At 47.7% G+C, this 24182-nt stretch overlaps 2 protein-coding genes across 8 annotated transcripts in view; one reads left to right on the top strand and one right to left on the bottom strand.

Moving 5' to 3' along the window:
* ZKSCAN1 (zinc finger with KRAB and SCAN domains 1) overlaps positions 1-1967 on the top strand; it is a 38258-nt gene extending 36291 nt beyond the window's left edge. For 6 of the 7 annotated variants that reach the window (XM_027125862.1, XM_027125858.1, XM_027125860.1 and 3 more), the window contains one exon: positions 739-1967. In XM_027125862.1, the coding sequence (XP_026981663.1) occupies positions 739-1574 (836 nt within the window). In that variant the 3' untranslated portion in view covers positions 1575-1967. The remainder of the gene's footprint in view (positions 1-738) is intronic. The other variant, XM_027125865.1, reaches the window with a different exon arrangement.
* A 10717-nt stretch (positions 1968-12684) lies between these two features.
* Positions 12685-22614, bottom strand: ZNF3 (zinc finger protein 3). Its single transcript, XM_027125889.1, has 6 exons — positions 22212-22614; positions 21612-21740; positions 18724-18860; positions 17713-17804; positions 17296-17422; positions 12685-15582 (listed from the first exon to the last, which is right to left on the bottom strand). Exons 3-6 carry the CDS (start codon positions 18776-18778, stop codon positions 14513-14515), a joined length of 1344 nt encoding a protein of 447 aa, XP_026981690.1. The 5' UTR covers positions 18779-18860; positions 21612-21740; positions 22212-22614; the 3' UTR covers positions 12685-14512.
* Between the last annotated feature and the right edge of the window lie 1568 nt (positions 22615-24182).

The following is a 24182-nucleotide window of genomic DNA, read 5'->3' on the forward strand; positions in this document are numbered from 1 at the left end:
CCCTGCATCGGCAGGCGGACTCTCAACCACTGTGCCACCAGGGAAGCCCTAGGTGGACTTTTAAGAGGTGTGACTGCCTCGTGAAGTGCTCTAAAAAAGCTAAACTGCTTCAGTCTGATTTTGACAGTTACTTTATAACTAAGAGAATGATAAGACATAGCCAATGTAGGTGAAATGATGAGAGTTAAACCCTCATGGGAGTTAAGTACTGTCATCCAAATTAGTAAGGATCTGGGACTAGAATGATTATAAGTGGACCAAACGTTCTCTTTTATTGCTTTTATATTCAGCTTTTGTGAGAATAAGGATTTTGTGAGTTTGCCACTAGCCTCTTCTCCCTTAATTATCCTTTTTATTTTCCTTTATCAACTTTGACCCTTCCACAGTCTGTCTTTCTTGTTTCTTTCTACCTGAGCATCACCCAGCTCCTTTGCTGCTGTCTCAGTATGCTTGGTTTTGCCTAATTGCCCTCTATACCCGAAGTTCTTCTGGCAGAGAACACCATGTACTTCTCATACCATGATAGCTTCTGGCAGGGGGCTTACGTGAAAGTTTGGCATCGTAAACTAGATCTGATAATGACTTATTTGTATTAGTGTGATACTGTAACTTCATAGAGCAATATTTGGTTACCCCTTAGAATCCATCAGTGTCACCTGGTGATTCTATTTCTCATTTAACAGTTTCTTCTCAGGACAGGAAACAACTGACATGTCCTTATTCTACTTACTGTTTCAGATCGTAAGTCGAACACCCAGAATGAGGAATCAACAGATAAGCAGGAAAGTTCTGAAGAATTTCACGCAGAAGGATTCAGAAGGGATTCTGTTCCCATGATTATTGCCAACAAATGTGAGGCCAGGTTAGAAAGGCAGTGGGTTAACCTGGAAAAGGGAAGAGGAACAAAAATTCCTCTCCAAGACAAAGGTCCCTCAAAAGGTAGAGAAGTAATGACTAAACCTGCCCCAGCAGAGAGACGTTACATATGTGCTGAGTGTGGGAAAGCCTTTAGTAATAGCTCAAATCTCACTAAACACCGGAGAACACACACTGGGGAGAAACCGTATGTGTGCACCAAATGTGGGAAAGCTTTCAGCCACAGCTCCAACCTGACCCTTCACTACAGAACACACTTGGTGGACCGGCCCTATGACTGTAAGTGTGGAAAAGCCTTCGGTCAGAGCTCGGACCTCCTTAAGCATCAGCGAATGCACACTGAAGAGGCTCCTTACCAGTGTAAAGATTGCGGCAAAGCCTTCAGCGGGAAAGGCAGCCTCATTCGACACTATCGAATACACACTGGGGAGAAGCCGTATCAGTGTAACGAGTGTGGGAAGAGCTTTAGTCAGCACGCGGGTCTTAGTTCTCACCAGAGACTCCACACTGGAGAGAAGCCGTATAAATGTAAGGAGTGTGGGAAAGCCTTCAACCACAGCTCCAATTTTAATAAACACCATAGAATCCATACCGGGGAAAAGCCCTATTGGTGTAATAATTGTGGGAAAACCTTCTGTAGTAAGTCCAATCTTTCCAAACATCAGAGAGTCCACACTGCAGAGGGAGAAGGGCCTTAACTGTCAGGTATGCTCTCTTGATGGTTTTTGTTTTTTTAACTTCAGAACGTGAATGCTAGGGAGAAAGCCCAGTAATTGCAGTGTAAACTCGGGGGTAGATTTCGTTTCACTCGACGTCGAGGGGACAGTGAGAGCTCAGGCAGGGACACGGCGGGTTCCTCACCTTGCCCGCTGGCTGCAGCAGGGTCCCCTCACCACACTTCAAGTCCCATAAACCATGCGGACATTGCCTTTTGTATAGTTAAAGTGCTGTGTATCTGGTATAATTAAGGAGGAAACATTAAAACTGTTTAACTGTTTTAACATATATTCAAGAATTATGATTTGTAAAGAAATGAGCCATGTTGAACACAGTTTAATCCGATTCAGAATAAACTTAAAACATCTTGTGATGCCTCAGGACTATTTTATTAAAAAATTGTATGCTAGTTATTCAACACTATTCTAGAGAGGAAACTTCCTACTGGTTTTGCTTTTGGAAAATTTGGATTTGGGGTAAATAGAACTTTCAGTGATTGTGAGTGTGTGTGTGAGGAAATTGCAGCAGGGTGTGCAGGGTAGCTGCAGCTTAGTCTTCATCGTGCTTTTCCTGCGTACAGAATACGTTTTTCCAGCATTTGGGAACATTTTGTCAGCCTCATGCTTTTGGGGCATGTATACTCGTGTCTCTGCCGAAGTCTGTGAAAATCTGACTCCTTGAGAAGCTTCCTACTAAATTCCAGAAACCAATAATACACAATATGATTACCTTAAATCCGTCCTGTTTTTTTCCCTGTGACTGCAAACTCTTTGATTTAAGGTATGGCTTTTGGCCAGTTGGTCCTCCTGTTACCTGGAAACCCAACAACTTCACTCTTTGCTCCTATCATTTGCTTATCTTCATATTGTGAGTTTTTTCCACCTCTTATTAGTAGTCACTGAAATATCTCTTTGTCTGCTGCTGCAGCCCTAGTGGTCACGCAAACCTGACATGCCAGGATTGGGGACAGCAAGAAAGTGTCATGTCTAGTACCAGTTCTGATCGCTGGAAACTGCCTCGTATGCCATCCTGGGATCAGATTAAACTACAGGTAATGAGTCTGTGCAGCAGCCAAAATATTAGGGCGGTGGAGGGGGGGTGGTCATTACTGAAAAAGAATCAATAGTGCTTGAAATCTGAAGGGTTCTTACTGTTCTGGTGGCCTGCCGACGATCTGGACATCCCTGCCAGCTCCTTTGACTGGACGTTTCGTGTGAGCCATCCTGTTTGTATATTAACCCTCCCGGAGGCCGCAGAGAATTTAGTGATTAGGTAGCAGCTGGCTCTCTGTAGGGCCCCCTCCGAAACTGCTCCAGATGAAGGCTGAGGAGCCTGCTGAGCCCTCGTCCTCCTCTGCTGAGAGTGGACTGGGCCCCCCATCTGTCCTGCCACTCACCTTCCTGACTCTGTGCAGTGGTAGTTTCTGATGGGTGTTGCTATGACGCAAAGGCCCACATACTTCCTTTCAGCTGCCATCGGTCCATCTGCGAGCTGAAGTCTTCCTCTGATCTCCTTGTCTCCAGACTTTAGCCTTATTCTTCGCAGACCCCTTGTCTAGACAAGTCACAGCCCAGGAGGCCACTTCTCCCTCCATGAAAAGTTGGTGCCAGATAGACTGCTCACAGCTCTGCCCACCAGATTCCTTCCCCTCACTCTGGCCTTTAGGGCCACTCCTGAGCAAGGCCGTGTGAATCAGCACATTTTTGGTTCACACACCAAAATATTGAGCTGATCCCTCTGTGAAACACAAACCCTCCTTGTTCCTTCCACCAAGTCAAAGGGGAATGAATCCACAGGTGTGAGCAGAGGGAGGCAGCAGGTCAGCAAAGGTAGGAAACGTGAGGCCTGAGCCTCCTGCCTACACACCTTGGGACTTCTGGACCTGCTCAGGTCGCCTGAATGACTAAATCGTGTTGTTATAAATCACAGTATCGCAGTCTGTATGTATTGGGGAAGGCGGGGACGGATCTTGAGGAGAATGAGCATTATCTTGAGAGGCATCTGCCTCAGGTGAGATTTTTGCATGGTTTCCAGGCAAAAAGAGGCTCCTTTCCTGTATCAAGGGGGAAGGGAGGTGCTTTTGTTAGGCCAGAGGGCTTGGGAATTTAGGGTTCCAGGTGCTCAGGCACACCTACCCAAGTGTCACATACATCAGGATCCCAGTCTTTCCCGATCAGGGCCTGGAATTTTGGCATCAGTGACTTGGTGAGGCTTTTCATTTAGCCACCTTTGCAGTTCTGCCACCTTGACAGTTAAATCCTGCGCCTGGTTTTCAGGCCGGTCTGCTCTCAGTACACAAGGTGCGGTTCTCCTCCAACGCTGCCATGGAGGACTTCCGGCTGTCACAACAGGCCCTGAACTGGTAGTTGGCTGACCCAAATCTATCATTTCCTTTCTTCAAAGCTTGAGAGAGAGAAACTCTGCAGCCCTTACAACTGCCACTCTCCCAGTAATGCTTGGGTTATATAGAACTATTGCATAAGCTGACGCTTTCCCTGGTGCCTGTGCCTCATCTCTTGCCAGAACTAGCAGGAACAGTAGCAGCTGCCATGGTGTAGAGCGCCAGGGGTTGCCACCGTTACCTTTATCACCAGGCTCCTTTTTTACCGTCTGACCAGCAAGTGACGCGCTCCAGAATCCCATCCCGAGGGCTCCATTTCTAGGGCACTTCCACTACCAACTGTCATAGTTTGGATTTCCTCTAAAACAGAGCCCAGGACCAGGGCATGGGGGCAGATAGGTTACTTAGGGAGATGACCAGAGGAAGCAAGGAGAGAGAGAGGAGGAATAAGCCAGTAAGAGACGCATTATTGAGCTGGTTCTTCTGTAGGCAGCCAGTGCTCAGGTCTGCTGGGGACCCTCAGAGACATGAGATCACAAATGGGGGAAGCTGGTATACCTGACCTCTGCTCAGTCCCAGTTCCCCGCTCCCATGGTTAGGAGACCAGTTCCTGCTTGGCTCCATGAGAGTGGTTGAGGACCCCTGGTGGGCTGGGAAGGACACTGTCCCAGGGGGCTGCGAGGCTGGCTTGGTCTGAAGATGCTTGTGAGTGTTGCCCCATATGTCACACACGGACACACATTTAGACACACACAGATACACATGTACACTGGACCCCTGGCTAGGGCTGCCAGATTTAGCAAATAAAAGCACATTTAGATTCCAGGTAAACAGTATATTTGGAACATACTTCTTATGCTAAAAAAATTATTCAATGTTTATCTGAAATTCAGATGTAACTGGGCATCTTATCCAGCAATCCTACCCCCAGTATATGTGAACAGCGATGCTTCCACCTCTCTGTCTAACCTAATACAGATAACAAAAGCATAAAGAACCAAAGGAAATATAAGAGAAACTGGACATCATCAAAGTACTTCCAAGGACACCGTCAAGAAAGTGAAAGGACAACTCACAGAATGGTAGAACATTTTTGCAAATCATGTATATATGATAAGGCACTTTTATGTTGAATATATTTTACAACTGAGTAATAAAAGAGACAACCAAGGGTTTCCCTGGTGGCGCAGTGGTTAAGAGTCCGCCTGCCGATGCAGGGGACATGGGTTTGTGCCCCGGTCCAGGAAGATCCCACATACCGCGGAGCGGCTGGACCCGTGAGCCATGGCCGCTGAGCTTGCGCGTCCGGAGCCTGTGCTCTGCAGCGGGAGAGGCCACAACAGTGAGAGGCCCGGGTACCGCAAAAAAAAAAAGACAACCAAATAAAAGATAGGCAAAGGATCTAAATAGACATTTCTCCACAAAAGATACAAAAACGGACAAGTACATGGAAAGGTGCTCAACATAGCTATGAGGGAAATGCAGATCAGAACCACAATGAGACCACACCATACCCACTAGGATGGCTGTAATAAAAAAGATAATATCAAGTATTGAGGATGCAGAGAAATCAGAAGCTTATATGCTGCTGGTGAGAATGTAAAATGGGACAACCACTTTGGAAGGCAGCCTGGCATTTCCTCAAAAGTTTAAACAGAGTGTTTGAGAAATTGCTACCCTAGATATATACCCAAGAGAAATGAAAACATTTACACAAAAACTTGTATACAGGGCTTCCCTGGTGGCGTAGTGGTTGAGAGTCCGCCTGCCGATGCAGGGGACACAGGTTCGTGCCCCGGTCCGGGAAGATCCCACATGCTGCGGAGCAGCTAGGCCCGTGAGCCATGGCCGCTGAGCCTGCGCGTCTGGAGCCTGTGCTCTGCAACGGGAGAGGCCACAACAGTGAGAGGCCCGCGTACCGCAAAAAACAAACAAACAAACAAAAAACTTGTATACAAATGTTCAAAGCAACATTATTCATAATAGCCAAAAAGAAGAAAAACCCCAAATGTTTCCATCAGTGGATGAAAGAAAAAACAAAATGTGGTATATGCACACAATGGAATATTATTTAGCCATAAAAAGGATGAAGTGCAGATTCACATTACAACATACATAGATGAAACTTGACGTCATTGTACTAAGCAAAAGAAGCTAAACACGAAAGGCCGCATATATGATTATGAGTCCAGTTATGTGAAATGTTTGCAACAGGCAAATCCATGGAGACAGAAAGTAGACCGGCAGTTGTCTAGGGCTGGGGCAGCTAGGGGGAAGTGGGGAGTGACTGCTAAAGGGTATGGGGTTTCTTTTTAGGGTGATGAAATGTTCTCAAATTGTGACGGTTACACAACTCGACACTAAAAACCACTCGATATGGTGTATGGATTATTTATCAATACAGTTTTTTAAAAACACACACAAACTCAAGCAAACAAATACAGAGCCTTTGCCGAAGGGCCAGCCTTGGTGGAGCAGTGGAGGATTCATGCTGAGGAGACCCATGGATGCCCACACAGGCTGCTGCTTAGTAGAAGATGCACTGGGGAGTCAGATGTGAAAAGACATGAAAAGATTCATGCCAGCAGTTACCCTTGCATGTAATAACTGTAGGGAAATTTTCCATCAGTTTCAACTGGATTTGAGGATCAAGAATTCTGTGTGAGGGCTTCCCTGGTGGCGCAGTGGTTGAGGGCCCACCTGCCAATGCAGGGGACACGGGTTCGAGCCCTGGTCCGGGAGGATCCCACATGCCGCGGAGCGGCTGGGCCCGTGAGCCATGGCCGCTGAGCCTGCGCGTCTGGAGCCTGTGCTCCGCAGCAGGAGAGTCCACAACAGTGAGAGGCCCGCGTGCCACACACAAAAAAGAATTCTGTGTGAGAAAACCCCCTCCCAAATGATGATCTGACTTTCAGAATGCAACCCTTTCTAGATCTCAATGCCCCTCGCTGTTCCTGGGATGTGGCAAACACGGTCCTCTTCAAGAGCCCTTTGCAGCTGCTGTTCCTTCTGCTTGGAATGCTTTTCCCCTGATATGAACATACTAGGATTTTAGCAACCAGGGAAAGGAGGGAAGGACACTGCAAACAGGGAACAGTACCAGCAAAGGCAGGGTAGAGAGAGTATGTGGCACACTCTTGAGAGAAGGTGCTGGTGGGTCCTGGGGTGGCTGGTGTGTGGAGAAGCCTTAATGGCAGATCGTGGAGTCAGTGACGGAAATCTGTGACAGGGCAGCGTGACAGTTCCTGGATAGGTGTGAGACATGAAGAAAATGGGGCAGGGCTACCCCCAGGGAATCGTGCAGCTGCTGGGGTTCGGTGTTTCCATGGTGTAATTAGAGCAGATAAGTATTACTAAGAAATTCTGTGTTCAGTTTGGGGTACATGACAGGTAATGTTAGTAGCTTTAAAAGCAACCTTTTTGTCACTTGCTACTCTTTATGATTCTGATGGTGCATCAGCTTCTTCCTGCAGAAGAGACGACAAACTTTCTTTTCACTGGAACTTTTCACCTGTCGTCCACACTGTGACAAGGCAGATGGGGGCAGGTGGGGGGAGGTGGCAGTGGTATTTCATGGTTCTGGACAGTCTTGTCTAGACGATGCCTGCCTGCCCCTGGCCTTAAGTATCGTGCCGCACAGAACAACACGCAGCACAGAAATTTCTGGGCATGAAGGTGGCGGTGACTGTAATGTCGAGATAGTCTGGGGCGGTATCCAGGGGAATATGCTGGAGTCTTGAGGGAAGGAGAGGTCACACCCTGGTGACTAAAAGAGGAATGGTTGTCTGTATTTACCAACCCACGTTCTCAACTCAGCTTTAATGCCGTTTCCTCAATGAAGCCTTTCGTGACCACCATGTGCCTCACCCCTCCCCATGGGGAACACAAGCTAGCTTCTTTTGATTCCCCCGTTTCATTTGTAAAGAGAGAGTACCATGGTGTAGTTAAGAGCCCAAGCTCTGGAGCCAGACTGCCTGGGTTTGAACCCCTGCTCCACCGCACTGTGTGTCTAGGTTTTCTCATCTGTAAAAAGGGGGGTGTTGGGCTTCCCTGGTGGCGCAGTGGTTGAGAGTCCGCCTGCCGATGCAGGGGACGCGGGTTCGTGCCCCGGTCTGGGAGGATCCCACATGCCGCGGAGCAGCTGGGCCCATGAGCCATGGCCACTGAGCCTGCGCGTCCGGAGCCTGTGCTCCGCAACGGGAGAGTCCACAGCAGTGAGAGGCCTGTGTACCGCAAAAAAAAAAAAAAAAAAAAGGGGGATGTTAATAGGACTAACAGCACGTATGATGTGTGACAATAATACTGACTGTACTGAAGACGGTCCATGCTGGCGTGTAGGTGAGCGGTCAGTAAAGGGCAGCTGTCATGATGGTTACCAGCCTCTCCTGGGGTCTCACTCTGGCTCTCATTAGGCTGGCGCCTCCTTAGTGCAGAACAATGGGTGGTTCGCCTCTGTGCCCCCCATGGCACTCACTGAGCTGCTGGCGAAGGGCTTCAAGGATCAGTGAGAGGAGGTCTGGGGCGACTGTGATGAGGGAGGGCAAGCCCGGGCTTTGGGCTCCAAAGCCTCTCAGTCTCACTGCACCATTTATTGTGCCTGGAGAACTCCTCTCCCTCCTCTCCTTCCTTTCTTCTTTCCTGAAGAAAAGGGAATAAAAATGGGGGCAATAATAGTACCTACCTCGCAGGATGGCTACAAGGATTAAATGAGTTACCAGCTAAAATGCTTAGAACAATGCCTGACACATAGTAAGTGCTCCGTGGCTGTTCCTTCTTACTACTTTTCTCTTTTTCTTGGTATATTTTTTTCTGATTATGAACGCCATACTTATTTATGGTAGAAAAGTGTGAAAACATAGGAAAACCCCCCACCATAGTGAGGGAGTCAGAGGTATGAGCAAACAAGTAAAAGATGGAGGAAGGGGGAGATGAGCACAATAATGAACACGTGTACAAGATGCAGAGGCAGCTCAAGGAAATGATGTACTCGGTGGGGGCGGAAGGTGCCGCCCCCCACGCCCTGGAAACACCCCACGGACAAGGTGAAGCTCACATACAAGGAGGTTTTCAAAGATGAATAGGAGTTTGTTAGGTGGATGAGGCAGGGAAGGGCATTAGCATGTGCAAAGGCACTGGGGCATTAAATAGCGTCTGCGCTGCCATCACTATAGTTGTGCATCGCTCCAGTATAGTGTGTATGGGAGGGCAGGAGGGTGGGTGCTGGGGTGAGAGGGGTGCTAGGAGGGGGGATGGGGAAGTAGGCAGGGCCAGGAAGTGAAAAGCCCTGTGTCATGATGAAGAATTTGGACTTCAACCTGGGGGCTGAGAAGGGGCCCCTGGAAGGCTTGGACGGGCCGTCAGCCAGTTAGCATTTAGGAGCGATGACTCACTCTTAGCAGGACAAATGGTTGGAGGGGATTTTGGGAGTGAAGAGACCTACTGTAAGGCTGGTGCCAAAGTCTGGGAACAAGTCAGAGACGGCCTAGGCCAATGCAGAAGTCCCAGGAATGGGCCAGGCAGGATAGGGAGAGACGTGGAGGGTGAGGAGTTGGTGGGCAGCAGCGCAGCCAGAACAAGGCCCGGGTTTGGGGCTTGGCTGACTGGGAAGTTGACGCTCTCAGCAACCAGAGGAGGGGATACACAAGGGAAACTGTGCTGTGGATGAAGGGACTAAGAGTCCTCTGTCATTCCTGGGAAACCACTCTGGCGACCATGTTTATCTGCGTATGCAGAAAATGGTCCATGGGAATTTGGACTCATTTAAAAACTCTTCAGTTCTTCATTATTGATATATTTTAAATAATGTACCTGGGGATGTGTGTGTATGTGTAGCTGATTCACTTTGTTGTAAGGCAGAAATTAGCACACCATTGTAAAGCAATTACACTCCAATAAAGATGTTAAAAATAAATAAATAAAGACAAGGTTGTAAAAAAATAAATTAAAAAAAAAATAATGTACCTGACTGGGCTTTCTTTTTATTTTTTGAAGTGGAAAAACACCTTAAGCTCTATAAACAATTTATGAAAATGAAAAAAAAAAGGAAATGTCTTTGGGGAGCTTTTAAAAACAATCTTTTAATTAAAAAGGAACGGTTTGTTAAGATGTTCTTCACCACCACCCCGTGGCTCACGTTCCTGTCAGCTGCAGGGTTCAGGTAAAACCAGGCTTTTCCTCTACTTGGAAACTTAACATCCTCTCTCAAAATTATTTCAGTTGGAGCTCGGACAGGCGTGACTTGGGGTGGGCGGGGGCATCAGGAATGAAATTGCTTTTGCCAGGACTGATAATATCCTTCGGAATCACTCCACAGGTGAAAAGGCAAAGCTAACCGTGGAAAGCAGAAGCTTACAGGGAGACAGCATGCAGCGCAACCTAATTTCCAGCAGTGAGAAAGCTCAAGAGTGGAATCACCTGCTTTTGCCTGGGGTAACAACAAGCCTCCCATCCCTAAAGACACCACAGAGACCCGAGAGCCGCCCGCCAGGATACTACCGTTTAGTGTCTGCGCTGAGCGGAGGTTGAAGGCCACCTTGAAACAGGCCCTCTTGGACTCTGATTTTCACTGGCTGGAGGTAAGGAACTGGAGCGGGACGTGGGAACACCGTGCGTGAACAACCTCACAGGCAGGATGTAGGGTGTGTTCGGGGCCTTGTTATCATCTTGCTATATGATGTGACAGAGATTCTTTGCTTGACCAAACCTTATTCAGGCTCCCGAACCTTTTCTTAGGCCCCTCTGTGCACTTCCTTGCAAAATCCAGTTCTAGCGAGAACCCTAAGTCAGTTTAGCAAGAGTTCCGCATCCTTCACGTCTGGTCCCCCTCAGTCAGTATCTAGTCAGTTACCTCATCCTGCACCATCACCCCAGGGTGATGTCTGACCACCCTGGCCTTTCTTCAGCAAGAATCCTGCTAAGTCAGTTTAGCCAAAACCCCTCTTACCCCTAAAGCTTCCCCTTAGAAGCTTTCTATCCACTGACCTCCGCCCTACTCCTTAGCTATAAATTCCCATGTGGCCATGCTGTATTCAGAACTGAGCCCAGTTCTACACTGAGGCCTCTTTTCCCCTATTATAATAGTTCTGAATAAAAATCTTTTACCGCCCTACTACCCACCTCTGTTTTCTCAAACATCTGGTTTTCAGATGTGTGAAGAGCAGTAAAGGAGAAGGCTGTACAGATATGTAGACACCAGCTCAAGGAAAGCCTGGACTATATGGCTAAGGAGTTTGAATTTTATCCTTTAAGGAGGGAGAAGACATTGAAACTTTTTGGTAAAGGAGTGACAAGATGGTTGTAGAGCTTAGGGGAGATTAACCAGAGAAAAAATAAAGGTATTAATCCATTAGGAGATTATTTATGTGATCCAGAGGAAAAGTCATAAAGACCCAAACTCTAGGGTTCGCAACAAAGGAAACAAAGAGGAGGAACTAGGAAGGAGATGGTAGAATTGTAACTGACAGGACAAGGCAATTGCCTGGGTGAGGTCTGCTCTTCACAGCGGCCTCCTGACCTCACATCCAAGGCGTCTGGGCCATGCCCTAGGCAAGTTCAATTGTTTTCTCTTCTGTAAGATGGGGTTAATACTAACACCTGCCTCACACACAGGCTGTTGTGAGGATTAAATGATTTAATATATGAACACCACTTGGGAAAGGGCCAGGAAGAGTGTATGCCACGTCTGCACTATTATTACCTTCACTGGAAACCCCACCGCCTCCATGACTCAACTCTGAAACCTTCCCCTCTGACAACAATCTGTCTTTCCACATGTTGCTTACTGACCCTGCCCAGGACTTGACACTGGTCAGATGTAGGAGGATGAGCATAATTAAAGAAAACTCAGAAGTTTAGACCCTGAGAGGTTTACAGAAAATTTGGGGCAGCATATGGGGGAAAAATCATATTTGGTTTGAAGCAAATAATTTGCAACTTTTAAGAGGCCCAAGTGTAAATGCCCCGCAGTCCGCTAGAGACCCGAGACTGGAGCTTGAAAGCGATCAGTACCCCATGTGCAGAGTTAAGATTTAATTGAATAGAGGTTAACAGTCGAAGCCATGGGAATAAATGGGTTCCAAGGATAATGGCATAGGAAGAGACCACCGATACAGTGACTGAACATTAAGGAATGCTCAATTAGGGACTGAGAAGAGGAATCATTAAGAGAAAAAGGAATGAACAATCAGGAGAATCAGGTGAATCGGATGTTGTAGCTGTTTCAAAGGTATTTTTTAAAAAACATATTTTTCACACAATGGCCCTGCTCAGTCTCAGGGACCCCCTGAGATGCTCTGAGGAGTGTCACAAAGTCTTCTAGGGGCAGGGGTAGGGGTCGAGGTTGGGGGTGGTCAGAAGGCTGAGCCCTGCTGTGCAGTGACTGTCCATCACCCAGCAGTTCTACCTGTTCAGGGGTCTTTCCCAGAGCTTCACACTTGAACCTGCACATGAGCAGCCAGGCTCAGGCCCACCCCAAACTGTCCTGCCTGGAACCTCCTCTCCTTTACACACGGGTCTTATAAGGCCTAGCTCAGGTTTCTCTCTTAGAAATTTCCTCCATTTTCTTACTATTTCTTCCTTCTCAGTGTAAATGTTTAGGCTCTACCCTCAGCAATTACACTTTATAGGTCTGACTTGGGGCTCAGACACCTGCATAACTAACAAGCAGCCTCGTGACCCTGCTATGATACTTCATGGTCTACACTTGGTCAATCTCAAGTCTGTGGCGGGTGTCAAAGAAGAGCCAAAAATGATGAGTTTCACGGTAGTTTTAAGAAATTAAAAACGTATTAGTCAGTCACAATATATGATCCAAAATTTTTCAGAGGTCAGAATTCCAGACATTTCCTCGTCTTTTCCATCAGACTTTCATCTCAGCCTTCTCCCTGACTGTAGCCTCCCACCAAGAGCGAAACCAAGAAATCTCAATATGCCTATTGGGTTTTTTTTGGGGGGGGGCGATTTTTGGCCAAGCCATGCCGCTTGTGGGATCTTAGCTCCCTGACCAGGGATGGAACCCAGGGCCCTGGCAATAAGAGCACCGAGTCCCAACCACTGGGCCACTAGGGAATTCCCTCAATATGCCTACTGTTACCCAACATCCAAGTATGCTCTTGTCAAGAACCCCATACTCAGAAACACCTTTCTAGTTTTGGTTGCTGGTGTTAAGTATCGTGCAACACAGAATGCCATGCAGCACATGAAATCCTAAAGGTGGGTACGAATGTGTAAGCAGCTGTGTAAATGAGATAGTCTGTGGCAGTGTGTAGAGAAAAGGACAGAGTCAAGGGAGAGAGGTCACAGGTTTGAGACTAGAAGACAAATAGCTGTCTGTAACAAGTTTTAAAGATTAATTTTTAAAGATTCCATTGACAGTCACTAATGTTTCTTGTTTAAACCGAAATAAATTTGGCCCCTGCACAAAAACACACTCCATCTGTCCTTCTGAAAAACTATTCTGTTTAATAGTGCATTTGATTTATGCTACAGGATGAGCAGGATTTGGAAAATATAATGAAAGGTCATCCCTTCCGCTGGGAAAACTCGGAGAGCTCCATCCTAAGCCAGCAAGGAGCCCTGATGCCAGGCTCAGACCCGAGCTTCCTCCTCTGGGCTGTGCTCTCTGCATTCACACTTGGCTGTTGAAGTCAGAGGTGGGGTCGGGAGAGGTCGGGCTGCTGGGGCCAGATGTCAGAGGTCATCGGTATAAGAGGGCAGGGCAAGCTGGCTGAGCGAGATCCTCAAAGTGTCCTTAGTTGTTAGGGGTTTAGATTAAATCACTTTCCATCACAGGAGTGGCAGGAGGAAAAGGGAGAGGAGAGGGGAGGGAACGAGACAGAGGCCAGTGCTAAATGCTTTTGATCCTTTCCCTCATGTTAGACTCACTGTCACAAAAGGGAAGAGTGAGTTCTCCACCCATATCGTCAGACTGCTCTTGGAAACTTGGTCTTGCTGCTCTAAGAGCCCTGAAGGATATACAGTCACTACAGAAAACCTCTCTTGGGGTCTTCCCCCATGCCCAACAAAATAACAAATCCCTCAGCACCAGATTCCCATAATTAATGAAGTCATGAAACAAAATAGCACATTCCTTATCCAAATTTAAAGCTGGATTAGAAGCAGTGGCTTTGAAATACAGCCTCCATTTCCCCTTTCTAGCAAAAACATGACCAAGAACATTCTTTCCACTTTCTTCTGTGCTGACTACGCTGATTCCAATTAGAGGAATCCTTGGAATTTTATTCCTATTGTGCTTCCATCCCCACCTTGGAAATGGTGTGAGAAAAATGGTCTAGTGCAAACTCCCTTCCCAAATGGAAGGAGACTGGTCCCAGAGCTTCCCTCTACTCCCAGCACTTAATCTGCTGCTTGCACCCTAATTTTTCAAGGCTGGTGTCATTCCTGGGAAAACTGACTAGGTTGCTAACCACTGTGCCAGGATGATTTGCCCAATATGCCCCATTCTCTAAGGCGAAAGGATGGAGTCGGAAGGGACACGTCCCAAATTGTTCATACTTATATAGTAAGGCAGGAGCTCTTGAAACTTAGAGGAAGTGAGGAAAACAGGCATGTGGCTCTCTTTCACGTAGACTCTCTGATATTTAATTCAGCAGTAACTCGGAGAGAACTTTTGCTCACTCCCATTACATTCAAAGGCTTCTCTCCAGTGTGAATTCTCTGGTGGCGAACAAGAGCTGAGCTGTACCTAAAGGCTTTCCCACACTCACTACATTCATAGGGATTCTCCCCTGTGTGGATTCTTTGATGCTGAATAAGGCCTGAGCTATAGGTAAACTTCCCTCCACATTCCATACATTCATAGGGCTTCTCTCCAGTGTGGATCCTCTGGTGCTGATAGAGGTGTGAGCTCTGGCTGAAGGCCTTCCCACACTCGTTACATTCATAGGGCTTCTCTCCAGTGTGGATTCTCTGGTGATGAATAAGGGTGGAGCTCCTGCTGAAGGCCTTCCCACACTCGTTACAAGCATAGGGTTTCTCTCCAGTGTGGATTCTCTGGTGGTGAGTGAGGGTGGAGCTCCAGCTAAAGGTTTTCCCACACTCATTACATTCATAGGGTTTCTCTCCAGTGTGGATCCTCCGGTGGAGAATGAGAGCAGAGCTGCAACTGAAGGTCTTCCCACAGTCGTTACATTCATAAGGTTTCTCCCCAGTGTGGATCCTCTGATGCTGAATAAGATGTGAGCTCTGGCTGAAGGCCTTCCCACACTCACTACATTCATAGGGTTTCTCCCCGGTGTGGATTCTCTGATGCTGAATAAGGTCTGAAGTTCGATTAAAGCTCTTGCTACATTCATCACACTTATGGGGTCTGTCCCCCACAGGAAGTCTCTGCTGGGAAATAAGGTTGGAACTCACAGTGAAGCTGTTCCCCAGATCGCTGTATTTCTCACTTCTCCCTCCCATGGGGGTTCGCTTTTCCTCAACTGTCACTTGACCAAAATCCTGTATCTTCCTATTCAGTCTCTCTCCAGAGGAGCTCCCCAGCTGCCTCTTCAGACTGACTTCTTGTTCATAGGCTTCTTCAAACTTAAGACCCTGAGAAATATCCTTTTGGAATCTTCCCAATAGCACCCCGTGTGATCCTGTATCTTCAGAAATTTCTGGATCATGTTCAGTTCTGGTCTCACCATCTGGCACAATGCAAAACACAAATGTCACTTGTTCTTTGTGGGAAGAAGAATCAAAACCAGAGACAGTATAATCACATAATGTTCACAGGCTAAAAGCACATGACTCTTATCTGTGTGCAAAGAGGCCTACCCAGGCTGTACGTAGCTAAGGCAGAATAAGAGAACCGGGCCAAGGAAACAGGGAAGGAGAAAGGCAGGAAGGAAAATCGAGAAAAGAGGTGGAGATGGAAGTGTAGAGAAAGTTGGATCAGGCAGAGGCAGGGAACCAAAAACACAAGAGACAGGACATACGGTTTAATGAAGTGACAAAGTCCTAGAGGTCAGAGACTGAAGATAACCTGGGAGATGGTGACTGCAGAACAGTTAGAGGATGAAGTGGGGAGCAGCTACAAGAAACTAACCACAGACGGTGTGGAGAAAAGTGGGAAGGTGATGAATACAAAGCGACAAGGGTGAAGCCCTGTAGCCCCAGGAGAAAAGGACACTCGGGTCTGTAGTCGTGGCACCTATATGCCAAGTCCATGGAAACAGGCCTGAGACAGAGGTCAGTCCATCTCTGGGCCCCAGGCCTAGAAAGCTGTGCTACGATGTGAGGCTATGTCAACAGTTTCCAGGTTTGCCTTCGCTATTTTCACTGCTCTGGGGTTTCGAAGGGAACTTCAGGCACAGAGGACAAGGGTAAAGGGTCCAGACTGTTAGCATTTTTAGTCTGTCAACATTGTAAGAGTAAAGGCAGGGCAGTGAGTGTTAGGGACAGAAAGAGCTGTTATCTCCCTCACCTGAACAGGTACCTCTCAGGACCTCTCTGCTCAGTGCCCTTCAAACCCAGGACCCTCGGCTCTTCCTCTCACTGCAGCCCAGAGATCATGTCAAAATTCAGAAATGGGAATCCTGCTCACAGGGAAAGACATGGGACAAGGTTTATCCTGTTCATACCAAATGGCCCCAGAGCTCAATCCCTGACCCAGGATCTGCAGGGGACAGAGAGGAAATGCATGGGGAGTTCTCAAATGGGAGTCAGGAAGACCCCCTGGTCTTGCCCAGGAGAATGTCCTCACTGAAAGCAGGCGAGGGTAAAGGAATGAAGAGTCCACAGACGACAGGTTAAGAAGCTAACTGCTCCCTAATGCAAGTTGAAATTTCTACAAGAGCAGCAGTTACACTAGGTCCATCCACAAATCAACAGATCCCTAAAGGAAGTCCGACAGAGAAGGGGAGGAGCTAGACAGAGTTCCAGAATGTTCACTTGGGCACTGAGCAGTACCTCACGTGTTTAGGGATCCCAATATGTAATCTTTTGGGAAAATCTCTGGGTTATATGTTAATGTTAAGTCCTAAGAATAACATGGAAAAAAGTGCCAGATTTGAAAAGAAGTATAGAATGAAAAGGCCAGGGCTCGAGTTCTGCCAGTCACTAGCAATATGACCGTATGCAAAGCATAAGATCTCTGAGCTCTCTTTCCTCGCCTATAAATGAGGCTAATTCCAGCGACCTCAACAGCTGCATCACTGTGAGGATTAAATGAAAGAGTATCTATGAACACTCTTTATGAACTACAAATTACTGTACAAATGGGAGTTGCTACTATTGTTAGAATTTTCTGAGACTAAATCAGTCCTTAGCTAATCATTTTCAGTGACTCAACTATTACTAGCAAACAAGGAGGCAGAGAAATGCCAAGGGAGTTTTACTGAGGAAGCATCACTCCTTACCCAGGGAGAACACGTTCCCGTAATTCTCCAGCATCACATCCCTATAGAGGTCCCTCTGAGCAGGCTCCAAACGCTTCCACTCCTTCCGGATGAAATACACAGCCACGTCCTCAAAGGTCACCAACTCCTGAAACAACATGTTCTCCCGTGCAATTTCAGGCTGCAGGATGGGACTGGCAGAGCCAAAAGCTAATCGGGATGGGGCTGAATAACGCATATTGGGAAGTGGGAGAGGAGGTCAGAGTGGAGGAGGAGAGAAGAGAGTCTGAGATAAAGCGAAGTTCCACTGTGTAGCAGGAAACGCCCACAGTCCTGATAGAGGGAATCGTAGGTTCAGGGCACTGAATGGGATGTTGCTACACAAAAAACTTCTGCAAAATGGGAAGGGAAAGAAGGATAAAGAAAAGCACAGCTTACCTGGGCCTTGGCCTTTAGCAGTGCAGCTGCCAACATCTCATCCCCCAGACTGTCCTTGTCGGAAAATGCAGGAACTTTTGAGGAAGGAAGAGCTGAGGACAATTAAAGGGTCCATGAGTCAGTCGATCTGCACTCGAGCCTCTCGACCTACAGAGAACTCACAGGTCCTGGGACAACCAAGGACCCACCCCCTCTTACATTTCTAAGTTCACTCCTTCTGCAGCTACAGAAGGTGCTTACACTTATGGCCAGCACGCTCAGCGTGGGCCTTCCTGCCTGAAGAAAGATGCCCAAAGTCCTGGTGACCCAGGCTCTCTGGTCTGCCCCAGGTCCTTTTCTTTCTTTCCAGTCACTCTACTCTCCATGACATCTGCCCAGAACTACTGTTAGTGATTCGTGTATTCTCGTCCATCCTCCCAAGCCTGGCCAGAACACAGCTATCCTGTTCATGTCCCTTCCATCATTCTCCACATCTCAAACTCCTGGACAAAATTCTTGACCAGAGGAAAACGGGCTTCATCTCAGCCCTGACTGAAGACACAATGCCCACAACTGTTCTCTTTTTCTCTATCCCCAGATCAAATCTACACACTACAAATGTCTCCTGTTATCTGTGCTTGATCGTACATCTTTTCCTGTAATTCTTTTTTTTTTATTATTTATTTTGACTCCGCCAGGTCTTTGTTGCGGCATGTGGGATCTTTAGTTGTGGCATGCGGATTTCTTAGCTGTGGCATGCGGACTCTAGTTCCCTGACCAAGGATCGACCCGGGCCCCCTGCATTGGGAGCATGGAGTCTTATCCACTGCGCCACCAGGGAAGTTCCAAGCTATACTTAACTAATGGCTTCACTCCGCCTTTCCCCACTAGGCAGGGAGCTAGTGAAAGGCAAGGACTATGTCCTATCCAGTCTGGATTCCAGAAGTTAGCCCAGCACTTGGTGAATGAGGGATTTCAACAGGTGATTGCTGAATGGCTGAATAAAAAGACGAGGGAACCCTGATTCCTTACCACTCTCAAGCAGGGCCTGAGGTTCCTGAGATACTCGATCAGCCTGAGTTTCCATGGGTCGGGCTTGAAGCTCGGATCTCTGGTCTCCTATTTGCAGAGTCAGCAAGAAGCAGGTTTTGAATGAGAATGAGGAAGCACTGTAGAAGGAAAAGTTCAAGGTTCAAAGATAATTTTATATATATATATATACATATTTTAAATTTTATTTATTTTTGGCTGCATTGGGTCTTCGTTGCTGCGCGTGGGCTTTCTCTAGTTGTGGCAAGCGGGGCTACTCTTTGTTGATGTGTGCGGGCTTCTCATTGAGGTGGCTTCTCTTATTGTGGAGCATGGGCTCTAGGTGTGCGGGCTTAAGTAGTTGCAGCACACGGGCTCAGTAGTTGCAGCACGTGGGCTCAGTAGTTGTGGTTCGGCGGGCTCTAGAGCGCAGGCTCAGTAGTTGTGGTCCACGGGCTTAGTTGCTCTGCAGCACGTGGGATCTTCCTGGACCAGGGCTCGAACCCATGTCCCCTGCATTGGCAGGTGGATTCCTAACCACTGCGCCACCAAGCAAGTCCCAAAGATAATTTTTAAAAACCCTCTTGAATACAGACAGAGGGGAACTAGCATTTCAGTTAGTACCAGAACAGCAAAGAGGAAATGCAGCAATTGGGATTAGTCTTTTAGGTCAAAGACCAAAGTTCCTGGGCCACATCCCACTTTAGGCTCCCCCCCCAACACTGAGTGATATTTCTAACAACAAAAAATGGGGAACATGGGTGCCAAATGATGCCATTAGCAGAATGAAATATGAAGCAACTACTCAAATGAAAAATATTAAAGTGAAAAAGTGTTACACACAGACTGCAAAATGTAAGTTATCATATCAACTTTTAAGAATACTTGGAATAATGGATAATGCTAATATATACAGATTTTTAATTTTATTTTTGGCTGCATTGGGTCTTTGTTGCTGCACCGGGCTTTTCTCTAGTTGAGGCGCGCAGGGGCTACTCTTCATTGCGGTGTATGGGCTTCTCATTGCGGCGGCTTCTCTTATTGCAGAGCATGGGCTGTAGGCGCACGGGCTTCAGTAGTTGTGGTGCGCGGGCTCAGCAGTTGTGGCTCGCAGACCCTAGAGTGCAGGCTCAGTAGTTGTGGCGCACGGGCTTAGTTGCTCCACAGCATGTGGGATCTTCCCGGACCAGGGCTCGAACCCGTGTCCCCTGAATTGGCAGGCGGGTTCTTAACCACTGCGCCACCAGGGAAGCCCTATACAGATTTTTTTTTAAAACCCTCATAAATGTTAGAATTAGTAGAAGAAAAAGAAATTTACTGTGGTAAGTTTCTAGCTGTTATATTAAATGTAGATGCTATCCTTAGAGGAAGAGGGGCCATGAAAAAGCACCCAAATAACAGAGACCATTGGGGAGTTTCCGTAAGTTCTGTCTTAATTTAAAAACCCTGAGGAAACAATACCTGTCCCACAGAACCAGGGCAAATAGCTCAGATCTATTAAATTAAGATAAATTCAGGAACTCCCTGGCAATCTAGTGGTTAGGATTCGACGGTTTCACTGCTGTGGCCTGGGTTCAATCCTTGGTCAGGGAACTGATACCCGACAAGCTGTGTGGTGTGGCCAAAAAAACAAACAAAAAAAAAAGATAAGTTTTCTGCTTCCAGTCTCAGTCAAAGGTGGGATGTTATTGAAGGATTTAGTCCCTTTTTGTGGTCCTTGTGTCGTCTCATCACAGGGGTGGGTGTATATATTCGCCAGGTTCTGAGAGACTAGTCCCAGTTCCTGTGTTTCCTCTCCCCAAGAAGGTAGCAGCCAACCTTCTTTTTTATCTCCCTTCTCTCAAAAGAGATTTCCTTGGATCAGAATGTAAGTCCCTGAAGCAAGAACCAATGCTTTTCAAAAAGCATAAGATTATTTATTACTCCATTTTTGTCCCTACTAAGGTCCCCACTCCCCAGTTGCTGTTCTCTGTGGCTCCAGGGAATAAGATGTAACATTAGTACCTAGACTAAGGTTTGGATCTCAAGTACAAGTTTGTTTTTCACAACTGAACGCTGTGGCAAGAATCAACAGATGGAGAATAGGTGCCGCAGCTGCCAGCACATCTTTACACTGAGGCAAGAACAGGGAAAACCCCTGGATTTTGTCTGCCTCCCTCTTTGTTCATTTGCTCGTGTAACAAACATTTGGTGAGTGCCAATTAACAGTGCAAAGCACTACTGGAAGGAGTTAGAAAATCAGCAATGCAAAAGGTATTTGCTTCATCATTACAGACTATTGTATTCACATTAAGGCATAAAAAGGGGAGGGGCCCTAAGTCACCCAGAGTTCAGAGAACTCTAGTCTTTGGGCAGCAAGGGGATGTAGAAGGCCCATCACCAGTGCCATTACACAGTGAAAAGCAATGAATCAGGCATAAGCCAGACCCACTGACAATCAAGGTGACACACCCTCTTGCCACCATCACCCTCTTGGCTGGGGCCCTTCAACTCTTTCTCAGAGCCAGCCATCTTTTTCTGTCAACGAACTTTACAATCTCCAGGACTGGTTATAAGCAGGCACCCCCAACAAATCCGCTCTCAGTCTAAACTCTCCTTTAGAAAAGAAGGGAAAGTAAGAGGCTCTGACTCCGGAGAAGAAAGCAACACTCCCTCCTCCCAGCTGGGTTAACCAAAGCTGGAACTCAAACGGATATTGTTGAGAACAAGTCCCCGGTGTCTGGATCAGTAAACAATGTTGCTCATAGAAAGAAAAACCTCCATTGTGCCCCCAGAGCTTCAGGTCCTGGCAGGGCCCTTCCCCTGCTCCACTGCCAACCCCACTCTCTGGAGTGCGCCTGGGGACTGGGAAAGATGACCTGGCAGTGAGAACAAGTCATGGAAAGCTTTACCTCCTGGATTCTTTCCTTCCTTCTCTGGAGTTGGTCTCTAAACGGCCAGAGAAGCAGTTACTGGGAACTTGGCAGCCTCTGTTCAAGTTCTTGGGAATTCTGACTTTAGTTGATGCCAATGCTGTAGGACTAAGGAAAAAAAAAAAGGCATTTTAAATGTTTATGTAAACTTCACTTCTAATCTAGATATTTAGAGATAAGAGGAAAAGAGAGGGGACATATGCTAATAAATACTGATTAAGACCACAACTGGTATTTGTGTTGAACCCTTAGAGCTGAAACAGAAGTCAAGGTTCTCCAGGTCAACCTCCCACCCAGGGCAAGAAACACCTTCTCAAGTTCCTAAGGTTCTGGCAGCTAACTTGCTAGACACTCTCAGCTGCTTCAGCAGGGAGTCTGTCCCATTGCTGCACAGCTTAGCCATTAGAGAGGTCTTCGGATGGTAAACTAAAAACCTGCCCCTTGGACCTTCACCTCTCAGAGGCTTAGTGCCCTATGGACCTTCAATGATAGAATCTTCTCCTTCCACAAAATTCTCCACCAAACACCTGAAACCAAATGATGCCCACTCCACAAACTTCTCTTCTTGGGGATAAATACCTTCAGTTCCTCTAATTATCCCACAGACTTCAGGTTCAGCATCCTGCTTATCCTCTCCCGGAGTTTACACATGCCCTTCAGAATGGAAACACCGGTCGGTGTTCAGTCCCACTTGAAAAGCGAATCAAATCAGGGATCTATTACAACTGGAAATGGGACACAGTTGTACCACTCTACGAAAAAGACTCGATTTACTGGGCGCCAAGGGGATTATTCTGGAATCTGAAGAGTTTTAACTGCGCACACTTCGTTGAACTCATTCTCTGGTCCTCAGACCCAGCCCAGTAAAAAATCGACCCTCTCTCGTGCCGCGAGCGCGGATAACTGTAACTGTGTTAACATCAAATGAAAGCGTCTCGAGGAAAGACCAAGTTAGGGTCGTTGTCATCAGCTGTTTTAAAGAGAGGAACGCCTATCCAGCCGTACCAGAACTTTAAAGTACTCGAGTTGGGCGCTGTCACAGAACCATAACCGCAGCCCCTTTCCTCCCGCGACGCAGGGCCCGCTGGGGGGCGGGGTCCCTGGGGAAGCGGAGTCAGGACCAGAGCCTCCCGGCACCCTGCTCCGGGAGGGCCTGGGGACCCCGCGGGCCGCAGCGGCACGGACACCACCCCTTCCCCGGCGACCACTGCCTCCGTCCCACCGCGAGCCCCGGGGGCGGCCGGACTCACCCTGGGGGCAGGGACGGGAGATTTGGGGGGCCGGACACCGACCAGGCCCCGTCGGACCCTGTCACAAACCCACACACCGGGGACAGAACAAAGAACGGAAGTTCCCTCCGTTTCGCTTCCGGGTCGGTCCTATTCACCACCACCACCACCACCTCCCCCGGTCCCCCCACATCCACTTGTTCCTTCTAGGAAAATGGAAGGTCTTCGCCTCTCGGTGGTTTGCTGATTGGGCGCAGGGCCCCAGCACCGACGCGACACTCCAGGCCTGCCGCACCGCCAGTCGCGCCCCCTGCTGGCCAGGCCGGGTGGGGCGCCGCGCACCTGGTCCTCAGGGCGCATGCTTGGCCGGGGCGCGGAAGGCGGGGCGCAGGGGGCTGAGTGGGACCTGGCTGCGCTCCCACGTGGTCTTCCGCGGGGCCGCCGAGGGCCGAGCCTTGCTCACCGTGTCCGAGGGATCTGAGTCCCAAGACGACACGCAGCAAACAGGAGGACGCTGGAAGGATTCAATATAGAACATTCACCCTTACTTGAAGTTTCCAAATAAACCAAGTTTATGCTTCCAAACAAACCAAGTTTTGTGTTTGTTTCATGTAAAAATGCCTCCTTTAAATTACTAAAATCTGAAGAAAACATTCCGGCCCATCAGAGAGTTCACATGAGCACAAAACCTGTACAAGGCATGCAAGTAGAAAAGACTTGGGGAAGTTACCGATGTACTGTGAAGAAGGTGTGAAACACGTGAAATGCTTGGGGGAATGAGGAGCGAGGCTACGTGGCTCACTCAGGTTCACTCACTTTTATGCCCTCACAGGAGGAATCCTGGTAGTGAGAGAATCAAGTCTTTCAGATGATATACAAAATGAACTCTTGTGATCCCCTGATTTCCCTTATGGCCCTGCCTCGCAGTTGATCTCAATTTTTACTGCCTCCAATATTTATAGTGCACCCATTCAGCTCTGCAACGTAACAGACCTTACTCTCCTGGGACTTCACTCTAAGGACAGTAATCTAATCAATTCCAAGAAAATACGGTAAGTGCTAAGAAAAGGTGATGAAGAGCAGGACCCTGTCCAGAGGTGAGAAGACTTTCCAGCAGTGATACAGGCTGGTGAGGGGAAGAGAGAGTGTTATCTGCACAGGCAGCAGCCAGGGCAAAGTTCCCGAGGTATGAGAACAATTCACAGGTAACAAAACTTGAGGGTGGCCTGAGAGGTGCAGGTGTATGACCCATCTCCAGTCCTTCCAGACCCCAGTGAGAATCTGAGCACATACTTGGAATAGCCAAGCCATTCAGTAGTCT

This window comes from Aethalodelphis obliquidens, unplaced genomic scaffold (assembly GCF_003676395.1).
Source record: "Aethalodelphis obliquidens isolate GAN/ISIS:26980383/991018 unplaced genomic scaffold, ASM367639v1 scaffold30, whole genome shotgun sequence".
NCBI classification, from domain to species: Eukaryota; Metazoa; Chordata; class Mammalia; order Artiodactyla; family Delphinidae; genus Aethalodelphis; species Aethalodelphis obliquidens.